This window comes from Abramis brama, assembly GCF_963993115.1.
Source record: "Abramis brama genome assembly, chromosome: 9".
Lineage (NCBI taxonomy): Eukaryota > Metazoa > Chordata > Actinopteri > Cypriniformes > Leuciscidae > Abramis > Abramis brama.
The window spans coordinates 29,897,609-29,910,875 of record NC_139971.1 but is presented as its reverse complement, the minus strand read 5'-3'; the positions used below and the strand labels follow the sequence as shown (position 1 = coordinate 29,910,875).

The window sequence follows — 13,267 nt, the reverse complement described above, 5'->3', positions numbered from 1 at the left end:
TCATAATGGTCCTAAATCAGGATTTAGGACCATTATGGCTCTTCATCAGACAATGAAAATATACACTGATAAGCCCTTAAATACATCACAGAACTACATCACATGATCACATTTATTTTGTGGTTGAGCACGCTCACTGAGCTTTTTAACCGTTAGATGCACGCACTTTGTATTGAATCTTTGTTTTTGTCACATTCAGGCTTGACTTGATAATCCAAACAAAGATGCTTGATGCAGAATAATGATAAATTCACATTCAATAAACACCTGAAACAATACAGATAAACACGAAACTTCAACACAAGACAATGAACAGAAGATAACAGGGTTTAATCACAGAGGCTGATGAGGAACAGGTGAGACACTAATCAATAAAACAATTAATCACTATGACAACCAAGGAAACAGAAACTAAACAAGGACAAGGGAAACAGGCAAAACGGAACAGAAAGAACTTCAGACTTAGGGTACGTTTACACAACAACAATATGCTTGAAACGGTGAAGTTTTCCACGTACAGGCGACACCACTGTCAAAACTATCCCCATTCACACTGATCCGCGTAAACGACTAAAAACTCTGTATTCTGCTGCCAGGCCATTAGATGGCGATGAAACACTATAGACTGAACACGTAATACGAATGTGCATGACATCATCGTCTTTAGAAATTTGCGTTTTTGTTGTTTACACGGACACCATTTTCAAAAACTTGCACTTTGAAACCCGTTTTCAAAAGTTTGCGTCTGAGATTTTTCTTTCTGAGATTGAAATGTAGTGTAAATTCATTATTGGATCCATTTCAATTTGCCTATATGGTGGGACGAGGGACTGTTGATGCTGTTAACACTTTTAGCTCTTTATTGGTTTGTGTGTGCATATGTATGTATGTATGTATGTGTATGTATATGTTGTGTATTAATGCAGCTTTGAGTCCAAGACAAATTTCCTTAAAAAGGACAATAAAGTATACTAACTAACTAACTAAATAACTAACTAATATTACATCAGATTTCATTAACATGTGAACTCGTGAATTGATGAGATTAAAAAAGCAAAATGAACAGTGATAATTCAGTGCTGTTTAAAAATAGTCCAGTCCAATAATGTCTAGCACTTGTCTGTCACATTTCTGAGACCTGGCAGAGGTGGATTGTGCCTTAAGAGCAAAGGGAGTGCAGGACAGTTAGATTGCTGTGGAAAGGACTTAAGACAAGTATTACATATGGTGAGCCTCTCTGGCCCCGATTAGATCTTCTACGTCCTGCAGAGAAGCTCGGCCCTTCCTCAACCTGGCAGAGAAAATGCTAATGAACCATCATCCCACATTACAGACAACAAACGGGTATAAACGGGCCATTTGAGCCACTGGAAGCTTTGACACATACATAAAACACACATTTATATATATATATATATATATATATATATATATATATATATATATATATATATACTATATATATATATACACAGTATTTATAAATGTATAAATTATATTATATATAATCTCTAATGTTATTGAAAATGAAGTTATAAAATATTAATATATTTAAAGTCATATATATCTTATATCTATATATACTGTATATATGAAGACTTCAGATGCAAAAGCCTCTAAGTCCGTCTAAAGTTTTTGTTTAATATTAACATTTTTATCAGGCTCCGTGGTACCCGGCATTTCTGAATGGGCTGAGGCTGGAATTTTGTGAGTTTGAAGTGAAATTATTTGATGAGCGTATACTATGTGTGGAGAGCATTCACTCAATATTATCTCATTTTTGACAGAGGTGGCTTTTAGAGGCTTTTGCATCAGAGGTCTTCATATATATGTATGTATGTATGTATGTGTGTGTGTGTGTGTGTGTGTGTGTATATTATTTTATATATATCCTAGATATAATGTTTTCTCATATATTTCTCATATTTTGCAATTTTGTGATAGTGAAGATATGTCTTTGTATTTGCATAAGTGTGCAAATCGGTATGTGTGCAGCCTTTTAGCTCAGGGGATTTAAAATAATGAGTGTCAGCAGAGGGGAAGAGCAGCTGTATCAGGAGGCATGAAGGTGTTCGGATCTATTAGAAAGACGGGAGAGGGGAACACATGTCCTTGCCCCTCCAGTCAGCTAACAAATCTCATTTCACATTCTATTTCTAACCTCAACAAATGGCACATTTCGGCAACATTCCACCTTTCAACCATGCTCTTGAGAACTCTAATAGTTTTTTTCGTGACATAACTGGATTGATGTGTGTAAGGGGAAAATAGGTGCTCTTGGGATCCTTTCACAAATAGAACTGCCATAGCTTTTCTCTGGTGTTAGTTTATGACAGGGAACAACCTAAGAGTTTGAGTTAAAGTTTTTTGCATTGCATTTCTAAATCATTAATGTATTCAGAACAGCTCTTATGAATTTTGCAGATTTATGGGCAGCACTCTCTGCTTTGGCTGGGCATAATGTAAAAAGGCTGAAACTGCTAGTGTGCATTTCAGAGCTAAGTGGTGTATTCTCAGATTTATACTTGTGAAACCCACTGCTGACCTTGAAGAGCACAACAACATCTCTATTGAAAAGGCTGTAAAACCTCTCAAATTGTTACAGGTGAGGCTTCCTCTCCGTTTCCTCCGCATCACCAGAGGGAGCTCTCACCATAATACTGTCTATTGCTATTCGGACTACAATGCCCATAGTCCCTCAGACCGGGGACTGATTGCGCACACACCTGCAGTTCATCACACACACACTATTTAAGCACACCACACACACACCACCATTGCAAAGTCTTGATTTGCTAAGGTTGTCAATTCTGAGCGTTTCTACTGTGGACTGTTATTCTGTGTTTGATCTTGGACTGTTTCCCGTTGTTTGATTCTCTGCTGCCCGCCTTGATTATTGCCTGTCTATTGGATTGTGATTGTCAGCCGCCTGCCCAGACCTCTTGCCTGTCCTTTTGAACTGTGTATGTTTGCTCTCTGCCTCGACCTAAGCCTGTCCCTGTTTACGATTCTGTATTACCTTCTCCATTGCCCCTGCTGTGCCTCGACCCTGTATTGTTTGACTCTGACCAAAATAAAGCTGCAGATGGATTCTCACTTCGCTGACTCCGCGTTACAGAAGACTTCGCCAAACAGCGATCCAGCAGCTATCATGCCGTTGTCCTCCGAATTGTCAGCACAACCCCACCAGCTCGCGAGGCATCAGCTCAATCGCCAAACCTCCCTGACTGAAGAACTCGTCAAACACTACAAGGCCTACGCGTTACTCCTACAGAGGCCGCGGCGGCTCCGGCGCCTTCTCCCGCTGTCAGCCTGCCCAATCCTCCCACCAACGTGAACCCACAGCTAGCATTCCCCGAAAAATTTGACGGCGACCCAGCGAAATGCAAGGGATTCCTGTTACAATGTTCTCTGTTTGTAAACCAGCAACCTACCTTGTATCCTATGGATTTGAGCAGGATATCTTTCGTCTGTTCGTTGCTAAACGGAAGGGCTTTAGACTGGGCCACCGCGGTGTGGAGAGATGACGGAACAGCTTTCTCTTCCTTCAATATATTTCTTCAGTGCTTCAGAGAAGTATTTGAACATCCGGCTGGAGGTAAGAGTGCTGGTGATCAGTTGCTCGTCAGGGGAGGAGAACGGCGGCGGATATGCCTTGTTATTTCATACTCTCGCGGCACAAACTAACTGGGTGGAGGATACTCTAAAACTGCTGTTCAGGAAGGGATTAAATCTGGAACTCCAAGCAGAGCTAGTGTGTCGCGATGAGGTAAGATCGCTGAATGAGTTTGTTGAACTAACAATCCAGATTGACAATTAAATTTGCTCACTTCGTCCTGCTCGCACCATGTTCGCCGACACGCAAGCACAACCCACAGAACCGATACAACTTGGTTACACTCATTTAACTCCTGAAGAACGTGAACGACGAATTCAACATCATCTGTGCATGTACTGCGGCCAAGCCGGACACCTGAAGACACCTGACACCTGAAGGAGAGGGAAGAGTCACATACATCACTGAGGAGGTCAGCATGCAGGTTGGAGTTTTACACAAGGTCATTAGATTTTATGTAATTCATTCCCCTCACAATCCCATCATACTTGGTCTGCTGTGGCTGCGTCGACATAACCCTCATATTTCCTGGAAGGAGGAACAAATCATCCAGTGGGATCCTGCTTGCCATGAGCATTGTCTGACTCGCATTAACCCCTTGCCAGTGCAGGTAGTAACAAACCCCTGTAATTTAGGATTTACCCACCGAATACTCCGATTTAACTGAAGCATTCAGTAAGACTAAAGCATCCCAACTGCCGCCTCATCGTTCCAGTGACTGTGCCATTGATCTGCTACCAGGCACAACTTCCCCTAGGGGGAGAATATTCCCATTATCACAACCCGAATCAGAATCCATGAAATCATACATCAAGGAAGAACTGGCAAAAGGTTTCACCAGACCCTCTATATCCCCAGCATCAGCTGGGTTCTTCATCAAGAAAAAAGATGGCAGCCTGAGACCCTGCATTGATTATCGCTGCTTTAACGACATCACCATTACATTTCGATACCCCCTGCCATTGGTCCCTACTGCACTCGAACAACTCTGTCAAGCTAAATACTTCACTAAACTCGATCTGTGCAGTGCATACAACCTGATCCATATCAGAGAAGGTGATGAGTGGAAAATTGCTTTCTCAACCTCCCCTGGTCACTACGAATTATTGGTTATGCCATTCGGCCTGGCAAACAGTCCTTCTGTGTTCCAGTCGTTCATCAATGATGTCTTCTGCGACATGCTCAACAGATGGGTAATAGTGTATATAGATGATGTCTTGATCTACTCCAATTCTCTCGAAGAACACATCCAGCATGTAAGATCAGTACTCCAATGCCTAATCCAGTATCAACTGTATGTCAAAGCAGATAAATGCAAGTTCTACCAAACATCCACAGCCTTCCTGGGGATACATCATCAGTCGAGAGGGAGTAGCAATGGATGAGAACAAGGTAAAAGCAGTGCTTGACTGGCCTCAACCACGCACAGTGAAGGAGCTACAGAGATTTCTTGGGTTCGCTAATTTCTATAGAAGATTCATAAGAGACTTCAGCACGGTCACTGCTCCGCTAACCGCCATGACCAAACGCTCCACTTTGCGCCTCCTCTGGTCGCATGACGCTCAACAGGCATTCAAGGATCTCAAGACTCGCTTCACCTCTGCGCCCATTCTCCATCATCCTGACCCAGATCTTCCCTTTATCATGAAGGTGGATGCTTCCAACACAGGCATAGGGGCTATACTCTCTCAGCGCCATGGGCCCAGCAAAAATGTTTCCATGCGCCTTCTTCTCTAGAAAACTATCCTCTGCAGAGAGAAATTACAATGTCGGCAACCATGAGCTCTTGGCCATGAAAGCTGCCCTAGAAGAATGGCGCCACTGGTTAGAGGGGGCACAGCATCCATTTACAGTAATCACTGACCACAAGAACCTAGAATATCTACGTTCAGCAAGACGTATAAATCCTCGTCAAGCGAGATGGGCCATGTTTTTCACTCGTTTCAATTTCATTGTCACCTACAGACCTGGTTCCAAGAATACCAAAGCCGATGCGCTATCATGACAACTTGAAGACCCAGTTCATCATGAAACTGACGAGAACATCATTCCAGAAGCACTGCTCGTTGCACCAGTTCAGTGGGACATCTCCTCACTAACCGGTTTTGGTTGCCCACAATGTCTACAGACACCACAACCTTTGTAAAGAACTGCACCATATGTAGTACCTCTAAAACCCCTCGACAATTACCCACTGGTCTACTTCAACCCCTGCCTATTCCTCAATGTCCCTGGTCCCATATCGCCATTGATTTCATCACCAACCTCCCCAACTCCCAGGGCAACACCACCATCCTGACCGTTTCTCCAAAGCATGTCGTCTCATTCCTCTGCCTAAACTCCTCACTGCTTTCGAAACAGCCAAGGTATTTTATAATTACGTCTTCCACTTCTATGGACTTCCTGAAGACATTGTGTCAGACAGAGGTCCGCAATTTACCTCCAGAGTATGGTTGGCTTTCTTCCAACAGCTCAATGTAAACATCAGTCTCACCTCCGGATACCATCCGCAGTCCAACGACCAAACGGAACGATTACATCAAGAACTTGCACGTTTTCTCAGATCCTTTTGCCAACATAACCAATCTGATTGGAGTAAATACTTAATGTGGGCGGAATATGCACAGAACTCGCTTCAGAAACCCGCCACTGGTTTGACTCCCTTTAAATGCGTTTTAGACTACCAACCACCCTTGTTTCCCTGGTCCGGCCAACCATCCGACCTACCATCTGTCACTGAATGGCTTCAGCGCAGCGAAGAGATCTGGAACCGAGCACACACCCATCTAATACACGCAGTGCACAGATAAGAACAGCAGGCCAATCGTCACCGCCGTCCAGGTCCAGAGTATACTCCAGGGCAGTGGATTTGGCTATCCACAAAGGACCTCCGCCTCAGACGTCCATGCAGAAAACTCAGTTCTAGGTATGTGGGCCCTTTAAAAATTCTTAGACAGATTACTTCAGTTTCATTTAGCTTAGATTTACCTGTTAACTATCGTATTTCTCCCACATTTCATGTTTCGCTTCTAAAACCGGCTGCTGGTCCGAGAGTAGAGTCGGAGAGTGGAGCCGAAGTTCAGACCCTTCCGCCCAATCTGGTCGAAGAAGGCGAGGAGGCGTACCAAGTTTGTGAGTTACTTGACTCTACACGCCGAGCGGTATTCTACAGTATATTCTATCTGGAGGACTGGGAGGGGTACGGTCCGGAGGAGCGATCCTGGGTCAACATGGATGATATCCTCGACCAGATACATTTAAAAAAATATATATATTCCAAAAAAGTGTTTTTGCAGCAATGCCATAGAGGAACCATTTTGGGTTTCCCAAAGAACCTTTCAGGGAAGTTCTTAAAATATATATTTTTTTAAGAATATTTCAATAATCTGAAGAACCTATTTCACTATAAAGAACCTTTTGTGCAATGGATGTTAAAAGTTCTTTATGGAACCAGAAGCCAATTAAGAACCAATATTTTTAAGAGTGTAGTTCACCCAAAAATGAAAATTATGTCTTTCTCTCACTCTCATGTCATGGATTCCAATTATTAATATTTTTTCTTTTGTGGAAAATTGTCTGTTTTTCTTTTCTTTTTTTGACTGTTCAGTAAAAGTTAATGAGGTCCAATGTTGTTTTGAACCCATTTGGCTTTCATTGTGAACAAAAACATTCTTCAAAATATCATCTTTTGTGTTCTGTAGTATAAAAAAAGTCATACAGGTTTGGAATGACATGAAGGAGAGAAAATGATGACAGAATTATAATTTCTTTAGTAAACTTTTCTTTTAAAAGTCTAGTTACCTTACACTAAACACACCACTTCTATCTGTGGAACCATATTTGACTAACAGCCCTAGTGCAGAGCAGTCTTCAGTGTCTGCTATTTTGGGAGAGGTTTCAGAGGTCAGGCAGCATCTATCAGATGGTTTTAAAGATCCCTTGACATTATACGGTGGCCTACTGCTGCGCTGAACTTTGCGAGGAACTTTTAACAACAGCTTTGCCCCCTTTCTTCATCCTTTAAGAACATGGATTAGATTTCATGCTTCCATGACTATGTCAATACATTCCAACTGGCTAATCCCTCATTGAGGATTGCATTAAGTTCAAGGCCACTAATGAAACTGGAATTCATCAAAGCGTTTTGCTCAGTGGCAGCTCTGGATTGCAACCTCAGTATTGTAACGTGTAGATGAGCACACATGTATCTGATTCTGATTAGTGTCAAAGTAACAAGGACAATACTCAGGTGAAAATCAACAAGGAAACTACACATTAACATAAACAAGACTGAACAAAAAACTGTGAGGAACTAAGGACTTAAATACACAGAGTGAGGTAATCAGCTGGAACAGAAACAGGTGCGTGATAAATCAGAAACCGTGGAAACTAATAACGACCAGGAACACAGGCAAAACGGGAACAGGGAAAATGAAACCAAAACCTGATGACTCAGATTTTTAGCTTTCTGCCCTACTGCAAACATACTTCTTTGACATTCGCTGCTCTCCACTAAAACTCTGGCTAAATGCTGTAATGGGACACTCAAGTAGAAGTGCTCACAGAAGTGGGCCCAGGGCCAATTTCGATTTTAAGATGACTTCCTTTATGACAACACAAAGTTACTCCAAAGCTTTGAAAATCTCAGTATTTCAGTAACAATAAGGTTTTGAGTCAATAAAACAAGTGCAATTGAATAAATGCTATCTATGTTGTTTTCACCAAAGTCAATTCATCTTAAATAAGGGCATTGATACGTTTGAAACACAGGGCTACATTCAGGCAAGGTTCAAAAATGAAAGGCAATTTTAACCAAAAGTTACGTCAGGTTAGTGCAAGTTGTCACATTTCAGGGCAAAATGTCATGTATGTCTTGCAATTAGAGACGGACCGTAGAGACGGAACGGACTATTTTCTTTAGCGGAAGCAATACAATCGTTTTTAAATCAATATTTTGTGTCAAATTATTGATTTATTTGGTAGGTAGCCATGTAATAAGCGGGATAATGTAGAGCTCTACATTATCCCTTACGTAGTCACGCACTGACAGAAACGCAGTTCAAGTTAACGCCATGGGTCATAAGGTGCAGTGCAGTGCATGAATCTGGTCTTCCAATTTCAGTACAGAAGGTGTTTTTCCTAGGGGTGTAACGGTACGTGTATTCGTACCGGACCGTTTCGGTACAGGGCTTTCGGTTCGGTGCACGTGTGTACCGAATGACCGAATGCAATATTTTGTGTGCGGAACATAGGTACATTTTCGTGTTTCCACACGAACATATTAAGTGGCGGAAGTCTCCGCGTTCAGCGCAAATCCCGCCCTGCAGCTGATTCTAAAGTTTTACCCGTCGTCACTGTAACCTAAACCAATGAAATCGACTGCAGGGCGAAAAAAAGCTTTTCCACCTCCGTGTGCGCCGCCGCACTCTCCGTTCCGTGTGTTTCCGTTCCGCAACTTTCCTGCGCTCTCTGCTCAATGTTCAGTGTTCGACTCCGTGTTTGCGCTGCGCTTTCTGCTAATCTCTAATCGATTCCCAGCCTTAATTTTTAAATATGAGCAGGCCTACAAGCTGGGATTGGTAATGCTGCTCTGTAATCATAGTTATTTATTTATATTTTTCATTAAATTTATTATGTGATATTGGTTTGAGACTGAGAGTATTTTATTTAGTGGAGAACTTTGCAGCAGTATTTTATTTCTTATTCTTTTTTTTATTTTATATATATTTTATTATATTTTATTAAAAAGTGTAAACAAATTGTTTAAAAAAAGTTTATAGTAATAAACAACCTGCAGTTTAATGTTTGCATTTCTTTCCCTTACTGTACCGAAAATAAACCGAACCGTGACTTTAAAACCGAGGTACGTACCGAACCGTGATTTTTGCGTACCGTTACACCCCTAGTTTTTCCACAGTTTTAGAGTGTCCCGAAAACACCTTCACAGCGCGCATCGCGTGCTCATACTAAACTCCTCAAGACTCATTGAGCTGTAAAGGATCCACTGGAGGCAAGTGTAAATGAGAACCCAAGTGCAGTTTATTATAAACAAAACCAAACATGAAACAAAAGCATGGCATGGCATGAAACAAGACATAAAGCTATGAACATAAACTCACACAACAGTGGTTACAGTAATTAATACTTGACAAAGACACATGGCAAACATGAGGGCTTAAATACACAGACTAATGACAAGACAAGGGACACCTGTGAACAATGAACAGACGATTAACCAATGACAAGACACCACATGACAGACATGAAGCATGACAAGATACAGAAACATGACAAGAACAAACCCAAAATTGTGACAGCTGCTGACTTCTCCAAGTGATTCTGCATGACGAGCGCGAGGGAGAGACAGCAGTGCACAGATCGATGCACGTCTCTCTCTATGAAGTAAATGGGACCGGGAATTCACCGCATTTACGCGCATATTATGAACGTAGCACTTGAGGGAGTTTACACTGTATGCAGTACCCCCAACCTCACACCAAATGTCAGGCCCTGCAGATTTTAAAACTAGCCTATATGAAGACCATTTAGTAAGCAGAGATGTGAAATGTACCTTAGCATAGAGGAAGACGCTGACATCTCGATTTAATTGATGCTTGAACTTCCACAGTAGCCACCAGTAGGCTAGCGGTTAAAGAATTTCTATGCAGAATTTGATTTGACAACAGTCAAGAGACCGATTGCTCGATCCAATCATGTTGATGGATAAAAATAACATTTTAAAACAAGCATGTAAGGAGGACCACAAACGGAAGGAAAATAGCGGAGTAAAAGTAGGCTACCCATATCACTTAAAATGTACTCAAGTAAAAGTAAAATTACACAATAAAACTACTCAAAAAAGTAAAAAAAAAAAAAAAAAAAAAAAACCTACTTAATTACAGTAACGTGAGTATTTGAAATTCGTTACTTCACACCTCTGGTAACCAAACAGCTGATGGGCACCAATGAGTATGGAAAAAATACTATGGAAGTCAATGGTGCCCATCAACTGTTTACCGTCAACATTCTTCAAAATATCTTATTTTGTGTTCAGCAGAAGAAAGAAACTCATACAGGTTTGGAACAACTTGAGGGTGTAAATGATGAAAGAATTTTTATTTTTGGGGTGAACTATCCCTTTAAGTTATTTCCAATTATCCTACTGCTGCGCTCCTCGACACAGGTGCAGCACCAAGGACAGCGACCAGACTCTAGCAGAGCACAAGGAGCTTTGCTCAAGACACTAATTACGAATCAATCACTAATTAGTCATTAGCTTATGCTTTATAAAAGTGTCTCACAGACAGTAGGCTACGCTTAGCTACAGGAGCAATCCCTCTGGAGCAGACTTGTGGATAAGTGTCTTTCTCAATGGATCAACCATTGCAGAATTTGCACAATGGTACAACATGTAGTATAGCCTACCTGCCCAGATCTTTAACCATTTGTCCACCCCAGAGCAGCATTTGATTAGCCTACGCAACCGTTCTCGGACAGGTCTATTGCAACCGACTTTCTTTGCATAAACGTCCTCTCTTAATATCTGTTTACAAACTCGTGTAGGCAACTGTTATATGTTTCAACAGCATTTTCAAATAACTACTCACTAAAGGCTACTCGCAAAATAAACGCTTGCTAATGCTGAGGTAACCATGTATCCTACACGCTGCTGGAACGCCTCCTTAGGGAAAAAAACACAAATACTGTCAATATTTAGCACATTAGCCTATTAATGGTTTACATTTCCTTTTTTTAAAAAAATATATATATATTTTTTTTTTTTTCTTAAAAGATAGTAGATTTGAGATGACCTGTGAACTGTGCAAGTGCTGGCAAAAGACAATTTGTGTTGCGCGAGAGAACCATTGAGCCGCGAAATACTGTAGAAGTTCGTTTACACACTTAAACAGTCATTATAATTCGTACACTGGTATAAAAACTCAAAACCTCGAACCCAATGTTGCTTTTAAATGTACGTTTTGATCTACTGGGGCTTCATAACTGAAATTAATAACAATCGTTATTTGATCTGTTAAGTAGCCTACGTCGCTTACCTCAGTGCTCTCCGTATCCGCCATTTTTCTCCTAAGGAGCAAACAGCGGGAGGAGTGTTTAATTCCCATAAGAGCCAGCGGGATCTGCTCCGGATCGTGCGATAAATGAATGATAAAAACCTCTTCAAAGTCTTTCCCGCAGCCGTTTGCTTAATAACCTCAAACAAATCACAGAATAAATTCGAATCACGTTCCAGAAGATAAACGAGCCCTAAAACTTGTTGAAAGCCCTCCTAAATCCATAGTGTAAAAGTTACCTACAGCAGTGGTTCCCAAATGAGCGCATAGCGAATTCTCCATATCGTGGGAAAAATATTATGTAGCCTACTTATTAAGAGGCTCCACATCCTTCCATGGCTTGAGGAATATGAGATCAGCTGGGCAGTAAAAGTGTTAATCATTCACGTCTCCATCCTTTGGATCTGGAATAAAGTCCCCAAGTAACCCTTTAAATATGTTATGAGGAAAATCGCTCTCTTTATTATAATAGGCTGTTTCAGGGAGGCAAGAAAAATGCTTTCTGCTGCTCTGAAATCGTTCGTCGATCACTGAAGAGAAGAGATTCTCTCACGTATAAAAGTGACTCAAAGACGTTGCTCCACGCTCCAAATCGGATCTTCGAAGATTTTCAGAAAATAGCCAACGTTTAAAGTTCCTCTTTTGAGATGCTGAAGGATCTTAAACGACGAATAAGTTGGATTCCTTTAACTGGAGCAGCGGGAGCCAATTAGGTCTGTTTTCACCTCGCCTCCATCCTCTGACCGGCTGAATCAAATGTGATGCGGAGCAGGTCCCAATGCTGCTGTAATACTGAAGCCCCCCACACAAGGTAAACTTCAATTAGTAGACTAATAATGTACTAAAATGAGCGTTCTGGTTCGTTTTCTCTTGGACTGAAAGGTTTATTTATTTATGAATATATATATACTGGTCAAAAGTAAAAAAAAAAGAAAAAAAAGAAGACTATTTTTAATGTTTTTGAAAGAAATCTCTTGTGCTCATCAAGCCGGCATTTATTTGATCTAAAATACAGAAAAAACAGTAATATTGCGAAATATTATTTCAATTTAAAATAATGGTTTTCTATTTGAATATACTTTAAAATATAATTTATTTCTGTGATGCAATGCTGAATTTTCATCAGCCATTACTCCATTCTTCAGAAATCATTCGGATATGCTGATTTATTATCAATGTTGGAAACAGTAAAAAAAAAAAAAGAACAGAATTTATTTAAAATAGAAATCTTTTGTAACAATACACTATACCGTTCAAAACAGTTTGGGATCTGTAATTGTTTTCTTTCTTTTTTTTTTTTTAAAGAAATTAATACTTTTATTTAGCAAGGATGTGTTACATTATTAAAAAGTGATGATAAAGACTTTTTGAATAAATGCTGTTCTTTTTAACTTTTTATTCATCAATAAATCCTGAAAAAAGTATCACAGGTTCCAAAAAATAAAAATAAAATTAAGCAGCACAACTGTTTCCAACACTAATAATAACTGAGAATCAAATCAGCATATTAGAATAATTTCTGAAGGATCACATAAGACTGGAGTAATGGCTGAAGAAAATTCAGCTTTGCATCACAGAA

General features: G+C 40.5%; 1 protein-coding gene and 1 long non-coding RNA gene across 3 annotated transcripts in view; one reads left to right on the top strand and one right to left on the bottom strand.

The window, feature by feature from the left end:
* LOC311089399 (protein arginine N-methyltransferase 8-B) overlaps positions 1–12,016 on the bottom strand; it is a 38,551-nt gene extending 26,535 nt beyond the window's left edge. The window contains exon 1 of one of the 2 annotated variants that reach the window (XM_084124068.1): positions 11,932–12,016. In XM_084124068.1, coding sequence (XP_083980194.1) covers positions 11,932–11,970 — 39 coding nt within the window. In that variant the 5' untranslated portion in view covers positions 11,971–12,016. Of the gene's footprint in view, positions 1–11,670; positions 11,799–11,931 lie in introns of those variants that run through there. The other variant, XM_084124067.1, reaches the window with a different exon arrangement.
* A 347-nt stretch (positions 12,017–12,363) lies between these two features.
* Positions 12,364–13,267, top strand: part of LOC311089400 — a 58,615-nt gene continuing 57,711 nt past the window's right edge. The window contains exon 1 of the long non-coding RNA XR_014607686.1: positions 12,364–12,499. This is a non-coding gene — a long non-coding RNA (uncharacterized lncRNA). The remainder of the gene's footprint in view (positions 12,500–13,267) is intronic.